The sequence below is a fragment of the Ananas comosus genome, linkage group 2, assembly GCF_001540865.1.
Source record: "Ananas comosus cultivar F153 linkage group 2, ASM154086v1, whole genome shotgun sequence".
Classification (NCBI taxonomy): Eukaryota; Viridiplantae; Streptophyta; class Magnoliopsida; order Poales; family Bromeliaceae; genus Ananas; species Ananas comosus.
The window spans coordinates 11,143,422-11,161,509 of NC_033622.1; the positions used below are offsets into that span (position 1 = coordinate 11,143,422).

The 18,088-nt window shown below is 31.4% G+C and overlaps 2 protein-coding genes across 3 annotated transcripts; one reads left to right on the top strand and one right to left on the bottom strand.

Annotated features, from left to right (window-relative positions):
* On the bottom strand, positions 2,605 to 3,393 carry LOC109727644. The gene has a single exon (XM_020257809.1). The coding sequence runs from the start codon at positions 3,391 to 3,393 to the stop codon at positions 2,605 to 2,607; it is 789 nt and encodes a 262-aa protein (XP_020113398.1).
* LOC109706790 lies at positions 13,018 to 17,604 on the top strand. 2 transcript variants are annotated; one of them, XM_020227780.1, is made up of 4 exons: positions 13,020 to 13,293; positions 14,005 to 14,157; positions 16,440 to 16,615; positions 16,992 to 17,600. In XM_020227780.1, the coding sequence occupies exons 1-4, from the start codon at positions 13,138 to 13,140 to the stop codon at positions 17,086 to 17,088; spliced, it is 582 nt and encodes a 193-aa protein (XP_020083369.1). In that variant the 5' UTR covers positions 13,020 to 13,137; the 3' UTR covers positions 17,089 to 17,600. The 2 variants fall into 2 exon arrangements, with proteins under 2 accessions (XP_020083370.1, XP_020083369.1); XM_020227781.1 differs by lacking the exon at positions 14,005 to 14,157 and having other exon boundaries at positions 13,018 to 13,293; positions 16,992 to 17,604.

The following is an 18,088-nucleotide window of genomic DNA, read 5'->3' on the forward strand; positions in this document are numbered from 1 at the left end:
TGCAATATGTTTACTGTTCCCATTAACCTTTTCTAAAGTGGAGTTTGGCAGCACTATCTATGTCATCCTCATGGTTGCTTGGAAGATCAGGAAATGAAGATTGATTATAAGCACAACATGGTATTAACTAATTCAAAAAGCTTATGATTTACAGACTAGGAATTCATGTGGGTTTCATAATAAATATTAGATGTGATCTGGGATGAGAATGTTCGAGCTATGAACGGTGCAAGTGATTGTGGAAGAGATAAAAAGTATGTTTTATGACAAGAGTGTCAAACCATGGATTGATACTGAGTCCTAATATTTTGTTATACATAAAAAAAAACTAACAAAAACTAGTTCAACAGAAGGTAGCTTTGTGCATGTTATTAGCTGGTCATTGCCTCTCCGTTAATGAGCATAAGAAAAGTTTAAATTCCGAATATGAATTATGTAAAAAATATTAGTTCTTTAAGATGTTGAAATTGATGTTACCGGAGACGATAGAATAAGAAATGCCTAATTCTGAGGATCCTGATTCTGAGGACAAAAACTCTGCGTTGCGCTACCTCCGGAGTTAAGTTATTTTTATCAGAGTTATTTTTACAGGTATGCTAAATTTATTACAGAGTTGACTGTTTGAATAAGTTTTAGAATATTTTACATTGCATTGTAATAAAGTACCTAACACTCTATAAAGAAAGAGAAAAAAAAAACTAAGAACTATTTAAACTTTTGAAAAAAAATATATAAAAAAAAAAATTTGAGACCTTAAAGTACCTATTTTAACTACGTACTTTTATTTATATTTATTTATAAAAATGTTATCTTTGTCTCTATTTATTTTCAAGTGTGTAAAAAAAATGCAAACTTTGTTTTTTCTAGATATATAATGAGAAGATTGCATTCAGATATCTAATGAAACATCTCTTTTTTACCTCTCCACATTTAATTACATGCATTATATTTCATCAATTAGTGAGCTTTGTAACACCAATCTACTCCCCTCCACCATTAATCCCCTCACCCCCTCTTTCTTGCATGACATGTTATTTTTCATGCAAAAAGAAACATTATCATCTAATCTCTCACCCCACACTCATCTCCTTCTCTCTATCTCATTGTGTTAACAAAGATTATGAGGATGATAAAGAAGAAGAACATGCGAAGAACGTTGTCTCCTTCAAAAAATATCGTCCTGTAAAGTCCAGCCGCGGCCCATATAAGTGCTCGCTGGGCTGGTCTGCACCGGAGCCGTCGCTCGCCGTGAACCGCCGCCGCCTCGGTTGCCTCCTCGCACGGCTCGCACGCGCCCGCAACTAGGCCGAGGGGAGCGCCGTCCTAGCCTCCTCTTCGCGACGACGTTGCATGAGAGCTCGCTTCTCAAGAATCGCAGGAACTTCTTGGTAAATCAAATTGTTTAAGAATAAGAATTTCTGTGGTTGATGTGATGGCAAGACTGTATCGGTTTAGATATCGCAGTTTGGTGATGCAGATGAGGTGTTTTTTCATAGGTTACAATAGAAATCCAGAGCAACTACCAGCTGAAGATTAAGAAGATGTATAAGATTTGGATGAGTAAGAGAAGTGCTCCAAAAAAATATTAATTTTTTTAAGATTGATGTTTTTTGTTTTATTTTCATATTATGATCATTTTTTTGAGTAGACACTGTTGTGAGCAAAATTTCTTTCGTAGATTAAAAAGTATGATGCGGAGATTGGAGTCTGAGACGCCAACTAAAATTTTCTTAAGCCAGATACGTTAAGTTATTATTTATGTATTTCATATGCTTCTAGCTATTATTTTATTTTTTTAACAACTAAATTTAGTCATACAAATTGACTGTGCTTAACATGATATAGCTTTCTATAAGCTGTAAATATAAATTTTATTAAAATATTAAAAATTTATTTTTATTATCTACCCGCTGCATTGCGCGGGTCTCTACGCTAGTAAAAATTTAATAACAACATCTTGAAGAAAAGAACTATTATCCGTTTATAGAGGCGGATATCATTAGAGATGAACGAAATTTCAATCTCAAACACTTTAAAACCTAGTCAAAATTTAAATATCATCAGCATAATTTTATCTCACATGATAACTAATCTATACTATATATAAACAAGTATATGAAAGAATATTCTCTACGAATGATTATCATCAATTTGTTAAAAAATATCTCAAATAAGAATGAACGATAATAATCAACCTGTTAAAAAATAACATTCTATAAATCTAATCCAATGAACAGTTATGATCAATTTGTTAAAAAATATCTCAAATGAAAATGAACGATTATGATTAATCTGTTAAAAATTAGTATTCATATCTATATATTTTACATTAAAATTAAATTTTGAGTTTAAATCGTGAATTTTAATTTGATATCAAATTTGAATTAATAATTAAAAAAATTAATTACAGTGGATCAATATTAAATTTTGATGCTTTTAGTTTAAACACATACTTAAATTTTAGATTCATCATAAATCAAAAAATATATAAAAATATTCAATGTATATAAAAAAAAATAACATAGAAGATTACAAAATTTTCTAATAAAATATAATAGACGTTCGGCCAACATAATATTGCTCAAATAATACATGAAGTTCCACTCAACTACGGGTAGGCATCATGAAGAAAGGCTCGCACCAAGAGACACTGAGATTCGGGCATGGATCGTGAGTAGCAATAGTCCCTTCTTCCATGTCAAAGATATGTAAGTATCTGTCATCGGAATTTACAAAATATATGCAATTTTTCTTAAAACCAAGCTCTCTCGCAGATGCGGCAAATCCTGATATTCTACTCACAAAGAACACCTGATCCCCTAGACTTTCTACCGGAAACCATGCCAGCTTTGAGAAATCCATCTTCCAGACACAGATATGGGCGATTGTTCTAGCACTGAACCTTAGAAACCAAAAAAATACTAGAAACAACTCCCCGCGAGACTCCAATAAATAGTGTTCAAACATATTACGGCCGGCTGGATCCTCGTACTTCTTTATAGGAAAAGTTATAATATTCGAGAATGGAGAAAATTCGAATATTTCTAGCTTCTCATCGCAAAGATCATAATGATAAATCCTGCCCTTCACAACAGCTATTCTATCTAAGTTTATCTTTGAGTAGCAGATATTCTTGTGTTTGACCCACTTGTTCTCTCCAGGATGGCAGTACCAGAAAATACTATTTGTAGGATCTATAATTACCACAGAACAGTTTGGGTCAGTAGGCTGTTCGGAGAGCAGGCACTTGCATTCTTTCGGCAAATTGAGCTCCATAGATGGTAGTCTAACCTTCCTTAAGGTTATGGGGTCCCACAGAAAAGTTTTCAACAATAGAGGATCGAGTAGAAATATCCAACCTTGAGAAGTCACCCAGTAACTAAGTCTTTCCATCTCATCTATTCTTATCCTTCGAATATGTAATCTCTGTTCGGATATGCTGAAGAGTACTCGATCTTTCCTACCACTCTTTCCACAAAAGAAGACCAACCATGGTGCCGTTAAAAATCCTGGAGAGATTGATCGCGAGATCTGTATCTCTTCCATCTGATAATTTTACACCTGCAATAAAGCCGCGATCATGAATGTTAACAGAAAAATTCCTCGGAAAACATAATGACTACTCTGTAGTAAGATTATTGAACAGATTGTAGAATACTAAAAAGATAAATTTCGGATAATTTATGTTTGAGTTTGAACTTGCATGGATAGCCTAGTAAATCGATAAATGAGTTGTCGTACTTTCCAAGGAACTATTACTAGTTGGCCACGTTTTGGATATTATTTATTTGGAGAACATTGAAGATATTAATATTGATATGTTTGTTCAGGTGCAGTTTACTCTGCCTTGAAGATTTTTATTCAAAATAAACTGCAATAAATGAAATAAGATGGTCTAGTTCATTACTACTCTATGCACATCAAGTTGAAACAACACAGGAAACAAAGCATCCAACTTAAAAGGGCAAATTGCACTAGTAATCTCGGATGAAGTTGTAACAAGTTGTCACTTATCATAACCTACTGCTATAAGAAAACAACTTCAAATATAACAATCTCCTTTCAGCGGTGGATGAGGATAAGTACTTACGGACCAAAGTGAAAGTTATAAAATAACAGGGTGTAAAAGGTAGAGAGAAATTTCACACAACAATCTAATATTGCATTGCTTACATTCACGTTTTCTATTAACAAATATGACAATAAACTTTTGCAAGCATTGGATATCCAGATCTGCACATTAGCTTAGGACCTAATTGGAAAACGAAACAGCTAAGTTAGCTGAGAAGATCTAATTTGTCAGATACGAAATATTAAAAAAAAATCAAGAAAGAATAAATAATGAAATATATAAATATTTTCGGGGTACCTGCATTCATGGATGAAGGCGGAGCGAAGATATTTGTTAATGTCGAGATCGTATTAAAAAAAAGAAAGGTAAAATTTCAAAAAAAACACTCATTGGTTTCGTACTTTTTTATTTTAGTACCATGTGGTTTAAAGTGTATCAAGTTAGTACCATGTGGTTTCGCACTTTCTCACTTTAGTATCCTGTGGTTTAAAGTGTATCAAGTTAGTATTATGTGATTTTATTTTTGTATCAAGTTAGTACCTTATGATTTTATTTTTGTATCAAGTTAGTATTCTGTAATTTTATTTTTCTCTTAATAAAATATTAAACCACATGGTACTAAAGTGAGAATGTGCGAAACCATAGAATACTAACTGGATATACTTTAAACCATATAGTACCAAAATAAAAAAATGCAAAACCATAGGGTACTAATTTGATATACTTTAAATCATAGGGTAAGTAAAAAAGAGTAAAACCACAAGAAGGGTTTTCCCAAAAATATATACTCGCCCTCTATTTATAGAGCCCAAACCCGGCTCGGCTCTCTAGGTCGAATACGACTCAAAAAAAGACTCCACGAATAGTATTATGCCAAAGCGGTCAATTTAGCACTTTTCACAAAGACAATAGTCCTAGTCTATAATTTCGTCTGGACCAACCTTAATTCGCATCGATTTTCCCAATGATCTAAAAATCGAGTCCAACAAACCAGCTCGATTGATTCGATCGTAACTCAATTTATAAGATATTTCGATTCAACCCTTTAAACTGGATAAATCAAAACATTATTTTAAACCATCCAAACAAGTGGTTCAACCATTATACCGGTGAACCGATCCAATTTTAATCAATCCGACTCAATTTTTTTATCAAGTCATAGTAAAATCTAACCGTTTTAAAATTAACTTAGCAAAACTTAAAAACTTATATCTATTTACCACAGTATGAAAATTAATATTTTATAATTAAGTATGATGCTAAAATAATAATATATATTTTTCATATAATAAAATTAAAAATAATAATTAAATTATTGGTTCAATATGTGATTGATTCACTGATTAAACATTAATGATCCTTGATCTAGTAATATTTTTCGATCGCTATTTAACCCAATTTTTAAAACATTACTATTTTCAATGGAGTTAAGATAATTATAAATTATGAATCATCTTAATTTTGCTTTATAAAATTTTAGTCCACTTCACAAATTAGTTTGGATTCAAAATAGACATATATATAATTAGAAGCTATATAAGACTCAAAATGATTTTCTTTACAATTTATTAATAAAAAAACATAATATGATCTCGCGTCTGAATAATAAAGAAATCGATGCTTTTTTTCGAGTATCAAAGAAAATTTTTTAGAGGATTTTTTTTTGTTTTTTTTTTGTTTTTGAAGAGAGAGAAAGAAGAGTTTTTTTATAGAGAAAAATCCTCAAGGATTTCTGTTACAATTAGGATTCCTAATCCTTCCTAAAGCGTATCTCAATTAGGCTATTTGTAGTAAAAGTGTATGTTGACCAGTCAACTCTTTTTATTATCTTTTTATTCGAGTTCTTATGCTTAGTTTGGTTAAAAATTTATCAAATTTTTTAATTAGTCTATGTTTATTTACTAAAAAATAATTAGAACTATTAAATTTGATGAAATCACCCATCAATTTGATAAAACTTTTTATTTTTTAAACGAAAATAATCTAATTTAAAAAAGTTAAAGTTAAAGCCGTCTTAATTTTAGGAAGCCATTAACAATGGGCCATAGGCGCCGGGTGGGGTTTGTTAACCCCACCCTGATATGAGGTTAACAAACCTCACCCCCACCCCCAAATGTTGCCGTTTGGGGCCCTTTTATTTTTGAACCAAACGATGTGTCAGGGCCTAATTGAAAAACAAAATATCTAATTCAATAACAAATTCTCTATTACGACAAAAGCAAACAAAATTAATTCATCGAGACATGAAATTATAATAAAATAAAATAATATAAATATTTATGCGGTTCGACCACTTACCTATATCTATGAATGGAAACGTAGCGTAATTTTTATTACTATCGATATGCCCTCTCGCTATAAGCGGACCTGCATGTGTTAACTCCACGAGGAGCTAACGTGCGTACGTGTATTTATATATATAGGCATTAGCTTAATTAGGATTCGTTAGGATATTTCTAATTTATCTGCAATTTTATTGATTAGATTTGTAAAATCTTAAAATTCTATCGGATTAAATTTCGAAATAATGAGTCCAAATCAGAGTTCAAGTCTAGGTGGTAGCAATTTACTATCATCCAAATTTGTCCCTGACCCGATTTGAATTTAGATGAAATCAGTGCAAGAACGTGAATTTCAAATTTTAATTTTATCTTGGGTTCAAATATTTAAATTTACATTTTGATTTTGGATTCTGATTTCAAATTCAATTTCAATTCCAATATCAAACTAGATTTTGTATTTAATTTTAAATTCAAATTCATATTTTGAATTCAATTTTAAAATTAATGTCAAACACATATTTTGAATTTTAAATCCAAAATGTAACTTTGAATTTAAATTTCAAATCGAGTTAGATTTGCAATCAAATTTTAAATTTCAAATTAAAAATTTATATTTAGATTTCGATCTTGAATTCACATTCACATTCACATTTTGAATTCAAAATTTCTTTTAAATTCTGATTTTGAATTCAAAATTTTAAGTATTTAGATTTTGATTCAACTTTGAAATTTAAATTTAAATTTAAATTCAAACTTACGGTCAATTTTGACTCCAGAAACCAAAACTAGATTTCAAAATTTGAAACACAAAATTCAATTTCAATTTCAAAGTCAAATTCAATTTATAAGTTCCAATTCAAATTTCTATTTAGTTTTAAATCAAAAATTATAGCTTTAAGTTCAAAGTCAAATTTTAATTTTATATTTTTAGCAATAAATTTTAATTGCACAATTGGTTCATAACCTTTTCAATTTTAATTTATTATCATAGCCTGCTATTATAGAAAAACTAATTCAAATATAACAATCTGCTTCAAACAGTAGATGAGGACTAGGACTCCAGTGATACTGACCGAAGTGAAAGTTGATAAAAGCAAAACGTTCAATGATGGCAGAGCAATTTTATCCTATCTCAAACATATATATATATATATATATATATATACACAGTCATAAAATAATTCATTACGTACATCCATGTCTGCTATTAAAAAATTCAACGGTATACTTTAGTAAACATTACATATCTAAATGTGCACATTAGGTTAGGGCCAAATTGAATAACGAAATATTTACCTAGCAACAAATTGTACGTGGCAAAAAGAAAAATATCTATTTTGTCGATTATAAAAATATGTTTTAAAAAAATCAAGAAAGAAAGAAAAGAATAAAGCTAAGTAAAAATTTTTATGGTTTAAGTAGTACTGACCAAAACAAAATAGATATTTTTCCTGAGTCAAAATTGACCTTAAACCATAGCTATATATTCAGTGAAGAATTTGAAGCCCTACTTTAAGCATAACAACACAGGCCCCAACCCGGCTCAGCTATCGGTATGTAGGAAGCAGCAATTGTAGTTGGAATACGACTCAACAAAGACTCTGACGAATAGTATGATGCCAAGCGGTTTATTTAACTTTTCCCATAAACACAACAGTCCTAAGTCTACAATTTTGTAGAGACACCGACCATCCCTAGAGCAAGTGGCAAAGGGCTTGGCAGTTGGTACCCAAGACCCAAGTTCGAATCCTAGTTGATTCACATTTCTAGCTAAGTTTATTTCTAAATAAAATAAACGAAGCAGGTGCGTGCTACCTATCTCTCTCTCTCTCAAAAAAAAAAAAAAAAAAAAAAAATTTGTAGAGACCAACTCTAATTCTTACTATCTATGTCCCAATGATTTAAAAATCCGGTCCAACCTGCTGGCTCAACGGGTCCGATCATAACTTAATCTATAACACAATTTAGTTTAACCTTTTAAACTGAATAAATCAAAAAATTATTTTAAATCGTTCAAACAAATAGTTCAACCATTGTCCTGGTGATCCGATCTGGTTTTATCAACCAAGTCGGATTCTTTTGTCAAGTCATATTAAAATCCAACGATTTTAAAATCAACTTAGGATTTTATTTTCTATTAGCACATATTAATCTTATTAATCTTATAAAAAGTGAAACTTAAAAACTTATATCTGTTTAATTTAATCTAGAAATTAATATTTTATAATTAAGTACGATACTAGAATAATAATATATTTTCTATATAATAAGATTAAAAATAATAATGAAATATTTATGAGATTATGCTCGTTCAATCAGTAGTTAATTTGTTGGTTAAGCATAAGTGATTCTTAATCCAGTAATATTTCCAAATCGCTATTTAACCCGATTTTTTAAAAATTACTACTTTCAATAGAGTCAAGACAATTATGAATTATGAATCCTCTTAATTTTGCTTTACAAAATTCTAGTCCGCATCACAAATTAGTTTGGATTCAAAATAATTCGAGACATATTTATAATTGGACTCAGAACGATTTTCTTTACAATTTATTAATAAAAAAACATAATATGATCTAGCATCTAAGTAAAAAAGAAATCGATGCGAAGAAAATCGCAACTCGTGTGTTTCGAAGACTATTCACCAAAATCGGACTAGATTAGATGCGAAGGGACTGGATGNTTTTTTTTTTTTTTTTTTTTTTGAGAGAGAGAGAGAGAGAGAGAGAGAGAAAAGGAGGAGTTTCTTTTTATATAGAGAAAAATCCTCAAGGATTTCTATTTCTATTAGAATTGTATTAGAATTCCTAATCCTAATCCTAATCCTAATACTTCCTAAAGAGTATCTCAATTAGGCTAGTCAATTATTTGACAATATTTATCTTGTAGTAAAAGTGTATGTTTACCTGTCAATCCCTCAACTCTTTTTATTATTTTTTTTATTCGAGTTCTTATACTTAGTTTGGCTAAAAATTTATTAAATTTTTTAATTACTCTACGTTAATTTATTTACTAAAAAATAATTAGAACTATTAAATTTGATGAAGTCACTGATCAATTTGATAGAACTTTTTATTTTTTAAACTAAAATAATCTAATTTTAAAAAGTTAAGGTTAAAGCGCAGTCTGAATTTTAAAAAGAAAAAATTAAAGTTGAGGAAGCCATTAACAATCGGCCATAGGTGATGGGCCTTCAAAAATATTCAACTATATTTTGTTAGGAAATATGCTATTCGTTTTGTTTATTTTTGAAAAATAAATTTAACTCAGCACACGAATTAAATTGAACTTGGAACTTCACATACCAACCATCAAATCTTTTACCACTTACGCAAGAAACTCTCAATTATTTTTAAGATTCTTACACTTTCTAAACTATAACTATATATTGCGCATGCATTTGAAGCCCTACTATAATTGTTTAGTAAACCGTAGCTTCATATTTGTGGATTTGAAGCTCTACTTGTTTACAGAAACGGCACAGAACATTATTATTCTCTAGTATTCTCTTGTAATCTAATTGTGTATTTTAATTTTTAGTTCATCCATAATCCATAATTTTATTGATTATTTATAAAATCTCAAAATTCTACAGTGTTATCATTTTCAGATGCCTAGCAATTTAATTTCTATCATCTAAATTTGTTCTTCCATACCGAATTTGGCTCTAGATGATCATATCAAACCAAAAACGTGTAGTGAAAGGTTGGTCGAAGGTTTTCCTACTAAGGGCACATTCTCATCTTCTAAAATTATTTTTAGTGAGAATCTCAATGCGGGAGAAAGAGGAAAAAAAAAAAAAAAAAAACTAAAGAATATAATTAACATGAAATCTATTTGGAGAATATTGTAGAACACAGTAAAAGTATTCGTTCATATCTTTTATACAAAATAATTCGTGCTAGAATGCGATGAGTTCCGGATCGTAGAGATCAATTCACGTATTCTCGGATCGTCCACGAAAGTCCTCTAAATTCTAACACTCCAAACTGGCAGTAGATCGAGTTACGTTCCAAATTCTCTAGAAGCAATAGGTTAATGGATGATGTGATTTTTCTCTCTTATAATATGGCGCACATATTTTTCATGAATTTTTGAATTTTTTTTTCTATTTTTTTCCTGTTCATAATAATCTGTATATTTATAAGGAATCCCAACAACTTAAGGAGTAGATAGAAGTTTAGACGGAATCGGTTTATTACTGCTATTCTAATATAACTAGAATATATCTCTAATTAATTTTTTAAATTAAAAATAAAATTAAATTTAGTCTATAATTAGATAATATAATAAATATCATAATAATTGTCTAATCGAGCTCGACTATGAACGCATTCAATACAGTTCGACCGGATGCCAACAAATATTATAAAAGACACGTGCCTATACTTATTTAGGTGCCATAGAGTTCACAAATAAATTAGAAAAAGATAGTCTAACTCGTAACCATATGCATATCAATTCGAATTTCGAAATCGGTTAAAAACAAAAATTAAAATTAAAAATTAAAAAAAAAATCAACTTACGACCTGAACGTCCAAAAGTTCATGCATGCGTGTACTAAATCTTTTATTTAAATTCATGGACAAAGTGAAAAATAATAAGCCAGGACCTAGCAACGTTTGCATGATTTTTCCCAATTTATTGTTTTGCTTCTATTAATATTTATTTTTAATAAATATGGTGATAAATTTTTGTACATATATTGTATTTTCTTATTCTATCATTGCAACCTCAAAATTCAAATCTCTTATGAGACCGAGAAATTCAAATCTCCCATAATCGGAAGAAAAAGGAGAGCCTGGGAATATATATTTAAGCGGCCAATTCTAGCATATATAAATTACAAAACGTCAAATTCGATTCCTCCTCTTTTCTAGACCATCTTCAAACCAGCTAATCCAATCAGATTACGTGTATTATTAAGTTATTAAACTTGGATACGAAACCACCTTCTAACACCCTAGCTAGTTCAAGGTAGGGTCCGCAATCTAACTAGCCGTTCGCAAGCCAATCCGTGTTCGGCTCGAAATGAGCTCGAGATCAAACTGCTCGTTTAGTAAATAAGTCGAATACGAACTGAATTTTTCAGCTCATTTAATAAATGAATCTGTTACGAGCCAGGGTCAGCTAGCTCGTGTTCGATTCGATAACAACTCGAATTCATATAATTTATATTTATTTATATATAAATAAATAATTAATTATATTTATAATTTAAATTTTTATTATTTAATTTTTAGTCCAATCTAAACATAAAGCCAAACCCTATTATTATAAAATTTAAACCGTTTGATCAAAGTCTAGCAGATAAGATCCAATATATTTATTTTCTCTCTCTCTATATATATATATATCATTTTTAGTTCTTTAACTTCTTATTCGTATGCCAGTTCTTATTTGGCTCATGTTCAGCTGCTCATTAATAAACAAGTCGAATATGAGCTGAATTTTTTGACTCGATACTTTAACAAGTCAACTCTTGTTCGGCTCGGTTATGAAAGTAGCTGCTCATGTTTGTGTCTTTGACACCCCAGGTCCAAGGGATAGGAAATTTACATCACGTACGGGTAATGGATTTACACTGCAACTTAGACCAGTCAGGAACGAAACCCAATGTCCAAACAATTTAGATTCGAACCCATCAAACCGACAGGCTTCCGTTCAACTAATAACTCCATCTGATTTTATAAGAACCGACCAGATTTTTTTTTATTATATAATTAAAAGTTAATTACAAATATATATATATATATATATTAGATTTTTAACAATATAGACTTTAAATATATGAATATTATACTTAGAATGTATTTTGTATTATACATAATATAATAAATAATAATTATAAATTTATGACGTTATGCTAATATGATTCGATCCAATGGTTAAATTACTGGTTGACCTAATGAATTATAGCCCAATAATAATTTGATGAATTATTTACTGTTTTTGAAAAAAAAAATTCAGATTATTATTGTCATTATGAAATTTTAATAGAATCGTTGATTGTATATAGGGGTGTCAACCAGTAATTTAACCATTGNTGGTTGCAGCTCGTGTTCGGCTTACGAGCTGGCCAACGAATAATAAATTAAATAAATTAGGTTGTATATATATAAAAAATAAATTTATAAAATTTTATCATTTTGTTCTAATGATGAAAAATTTATATATAAATGAGTTTTTTCATAATTGAGCTCGATTTTTTTTTATTTTTTTTGCTAAAAATCAAATAATATATATATAATTATCATTTATATATAAATATATATAAATATAAATTAAATAAATTATATAAATATAAAATATATATATTCGAGCTGTTATCGAGCCGAACATCAACTCACCTGTATTCCACTCGTTTATTAAATAAGTTAAAAAATTTAACTCATGTTTGGTTCGTTTACTGAATGAACGATTCCATCTCGAACTAATTTCGAGTGAAACACGAACTAATTTCAAGTCGAACATGAACTGGTTTGCGAACAAAGAGCTGGATTGCCACCAAATTGTATATGGGTTGTTGGGAATTTTATTTAGTTACGATGATTATATTACGGTTTTGTAATTTTTACGGAATTAAATAAAACAGAATAATATTTCTAAATAAATTTGTAAAAAAATTATTTAGCGAACTACAAAATGATTTAGGGGACCTCTCTCGCCTCTGGGACGCTCACCACCGCCTATTCTACTCCATCTCAATACGACAACCCAGAGTGAGCTCCCTCTCCGTCCCTCTCTCTCTCTCTCTCTCCATATCCTTCTCTTTTTTTCGCCATGGCGTCGCCGAGCTCGGGGATCGGCGGTAATGGCGACGAACCCAACGAGCCTGCCTCCATTGACGAGCTCTTCAACATCAACTTCGTCCCCTCCGAGCTCTTCTTCAAGTTCCGCAAAGAAATCGAGGGTCTCCGCGTCGGCGTCAACTTCGAGGTCGCCAAATTCCCCCCAATCCCCCCTCTCCACTTTCTTTTTCGATCAATTTTGGTTCTAATTTGGGAGAATTCTCAGCGAGGGTTATTGGAGATTAAAGGGCTAATTTTCGGAATTTTCGTCTTCTTTTAGGAGAATTTTTTTAATGATTTTTAGGTGTTTTATTTGCTAAATAATGGCAGATTCAATTCTGTTGTTCATGAGAGGGAGTTGATGGAATGTTCATTTAATAGATGCTGTGAATTTTATTCCAAAAGAATGTTGTGATTTTATGATGAAATGCATGCTTCGCTATTGTATACATGGAAATTGAAGAGCATGGAGATGCCAACTCAGGTTCAAGTATTTTGTGCTTTTTTCAAGGTTCAAGCCCTAATCTGTTCTAAAGTAATGCCTGTGTTCATTTAATCAGTTCTTGTAATGAGCGAATTTTTGTTACGGTAATCTATTGCGCTACATTACTGTCGTGTTCAACCATTAAAAGTAAGGGATTGATTAATTTTGTTACATTTTCCATGTGATATCATCATGTCAGCAAACATCCTCCAAGAATCCAAGGCGTTTTAATAACTAAACAATCTCTTGTCCTTAATACATCATGCACGGCTTTAGTATTACTATTCAGATTCATATTTGAGATTTGTATTGTTGAGATTCTGGTGAGAAAGCATGTTTCTTCAATGTATTTATATATCTTCTTTTCCTCTCCAGTTCTTTAATTATCAGAGTAATGAATACGAGGCAAAATTAGTTCTAAAACCATTAGCTCCTGATCGGAGGTGGAAGTTCTCATACCGGCCCATCCGTGGGGATGTACAGCTACTTTCCAAAAAGATACCAATAACCAAATTTCTTAATCTCCAGGTACTGGTGCATTTTCTTGTTATTATCATATGAATTCTGGCACATAATCATAGTTCTTAATATCAATTTTCTCCTGGAGAGCATCGTAGGCTCAAAATACCTAAGAACTTATTGAGCATATCATTCAAGAGGTGGGGACAAAAGAAACCATCATGACATTAGGCTGGGCAAAATATGATCTATCCCTATCTAGAAGGGGCAATAAATTAGTGGGTTTGTATCATTTAAATATATAAAAAGTGAAGTTGTCACCCTTTCAAAATTGGCTAGCCAAATTGTTAATCAGCTAGTTAGGTAAGTATACGCTAGGCTTCACCAATAGAAATCAAGAATCTCTAATCCCAGATTATATTTCGAGGATCCTGTAACCCTAGATTATATTCTTAATAGGCCAAGGGATGGCTGAATTCGTCGTCCATCTTATATTTGATCACATGGCAATCACTATTTTCCGGTCTTGAATATTTTAGCTAGCATTTTAAATTTTCTTGTTAATTTTAATATACTCTTTAATGCTGTTTTTAGACACCACGATATAACTTGTATGCTTTCTGTACATGATATTTAATCACAGCCAATAGGAAAACAGAACAATTGTTAATGTCTAAAATTTGAGTTTTTATATGTAAAAGCGAATCATGCTTAGTGGTACCTACATGTTTGTTTCATAGAATATGGCAATGTATCAACTCAAGGTGCAACCATGAGCAGGCAAAAGGAAGCAGACTCTTGCAGAGATTCAGAAGAGAATGATGTAGGACTGAAAAGACAGAAAGATGTTATATAGGTTTAAGTACAGACACATGAATGAGGTAGTTTTACCATTTAACGACAAGAAACAACATTTCAGTTGGTGTTGCATCGCATAGATTAGCAGGTGATGGCTAAAGAAAATGAAAAGATGTAATGATTTAGAGTGAGCTGGAAGTGTCGTGATTAAGTGTTCTTCAAAACTTTGAGCTTATAATGAACATGTGTTTTCACTACTAATAGTATCTCATTAATTACTTGTGTAAAGCTTTCAGACAATTTGGCTTTCTTTTAGTTTCTTCTGGTACAGCAAACAATGTATTTTGAGATGTTGTCACTTGGTGGTATGTGTTCCAATCTATCGCAATCTTGACTTCTGAAGGTGATACCAAAATTTGACTTGTTATGAGTCGAGTAAGATTTAATTACTGATATATTTTCGGCCTCGTGAATTAGCTTTTACTACCTTTAGGGAGGGAAAAAGGAACAAGCATGGCTTTCTAGTTACCAAGATGAGTTTTTTAAGGGCCACAGAAAGGAAGAAAAACAAAATGGATCTTTATTCAATTCAAAAGGCGGGGTTATTCTCATTGTAGTTCTCTCTTCTTCTTCTTTGCTTTTCTTTTCTTTTTTGGTTATTGAGGTAAACCTTTTCTTATTTTTGAGTAGATTAACTTCTAAAAACTTAATTTCGGGTATATGTTGGCTGAAATGTTATGATATTATGAAAATATATATAGAAACTGGTTCGAATTACTTCATATGGTTATTTCCATGTTCAAGAGTGCAGAAATTTTTAGTGTTGCGAAAAAACGTTTTTGATCAATAATTCTAAAATAGATAGTGAGTTATAAAAGGATAGAAACAGTTCGGGTTGAGATCTATATAGTATTTTGATGAAAAGCTAGGCCGTTTCTTCTTTTTCCCTGTGTATCTTTTGGCTTTTTGTATTGGATGAAAGCTACTAAAGTTGTAGAGAAAAATGATTGCTCGCATTTATCTCCTCAGTACTGTTTGTTTCTCTCTTTTGCTTAAGAGGTCTCCTGCCCCCAACTAGGATTTTTAATTATAATTTGATTATGTGAAAAGAGTCCTAATCTATAAATGGTTTTTTGGAAAGATTTTCATGCCTAGTTTACCAATCTTATATGTGATCGAGAGGGACATGGCGGGCCTAATGATTCATCATGGAAAATCAGTTTAACTTTCTATAGTAGGAACCTGCTTCTATAGTTCTCTCTCATCTTGTTTGCTTTTTCTTCTTTCTCCGCTTAGCATTTACTCTTTTATCTACCTTTTGTGCTATTTCTTGAACCATCAAGTTCCTTGAGTGAACCTGAACTATTAATCACTTCCTCTTTTGATCTTTTCGGTTGCTGATCATAAAGTCCTAGTTGTTGATAACATCATAGTACATGTAATGCTCTTACCATACTAGCTAGCGTATGGCGAATTCTTGATTAATGTGAAGATCTTGCGTGATAGAATGTCTCTTGAAACTAAGTTGTTCCATGTTCATCATTATAATGCAGGTTGGCATTGGCCACAGTTTCCAAATGAATGCAACAGGATGGAAGTGGAAGCTCTCTACTAGCTTTGGCGGAGATGGTGTTTCCCAGATTAGAAACAAGACATCTATTGGCTTGTTTCCAGGTTTTGATTTGAGGATTGGTTGGAGGGCGGAGTATGTCCTTCCTGAGATTCATGGGTAAGTCCTACTTGCACTGCTAACAATCATGGATGGAGGATCCTCTGTTATAATGAATATATCTTTATAATGAAAATTCTACGTAAGTGTATATAACAAAGTTAATATCATTTATAGAAATGATATTAGTAGCTATGAGATCTAGTGAATTTTTCTGGCATATATGCTTTCTTCCACTTTTTAACTTTTCTCTTAACTCCATTACATATATCCCTTGTTATCTCTTTTTCTACGGCAGAGTTACATTTTCCTTGGTGAATTTTGCTTTGACATTTTGGAAGGCCAACAATGTATTTTCATCGACGCAATCTATTCCTATTTATGAGTTGGTATATGTATAATCGACTTAAAAGGATGTCTAACCTACTCGTGGCAGGGCTGTGGGCACAGGAGAACCCGTTTTCAATATGACCTATGGTCGCTTGCATGCATCAATCGATCGGGTGGAGACCATTTTGACTCATGCTTCTTAGACCTTCTTATTTTAGTTTTGATGAGTCAACAGGCTTCGACCAAGCAATTGGGGCTAGAAAAGTGCTCATCATGATAAAATCGGGAAGCTGCGGAGCTTGTGAGGTCTGTGATTGGAGAATTTTCATGGCTAGTGCTCCATCCTTTCATGCAAGGTGCATCCGCGTAATGTGTTGTTTGCACTTTCTAGTTTGGGATATCTTCAAATGCCCATCCTGCGGTTTTCTCTGTGTCCTCTTTTATTGCATTTAACTGGCAGTGGTTAATGTTTCACTGAGCACTTTCCATTTGGGGTAATTTCTGATCACTGAACAATACCACAGGGTGCTTGAGTGCAATAAATGAAACTATAAGGTAGAAGAGCAACTGTGCTAAACGGCAATTGAAGTTATTCCTATAATTATGGTTATGAAGTTGAATTACTGTACAGTATACAAACAACCACATCAGATAGTTTATTTGAAGGGGTTCTGCATAGTAATCGAACTTGAATTTGAAACTAAATTTCATTGCATGTTTCTGTATTCTCCAATTATCTTGTTTCATGTGTGCTTTTGTTCTGTTTTTCTCAGTCTTTCTGTCCCATCTGAATCTTCTATTCCTATCCGATACGATTACAAAATCACTTAATGTTGCCAATAAGTGTTAGTTATATCCGTGTCAGCTTAGGATCCACAGTGATTTAGGGGTGTAAACGAGCCGAACACGAGCTGACTCGTTAAAGTATCAAGCCAAAAAATTCAGCTCGTGTTCGGCTCGTTTATTAACGAGTCGAACACGAGCTGGCCAACAAACAATAAGTTAGAAAGAATTAGATTGAATGTATATAAAAAATAAATTTATAAAATCTTATTCATTAGACTTTGATCTAATAGTTAAAACTTTACATATAAATGAGTCTTTTTATAATTAATGCTTGTATTTATATTTTTATTTTGCTAAATTAATAAAATAAATTATTATGTTATATATAATTATTATATATTCAGAAAATAATTAAAT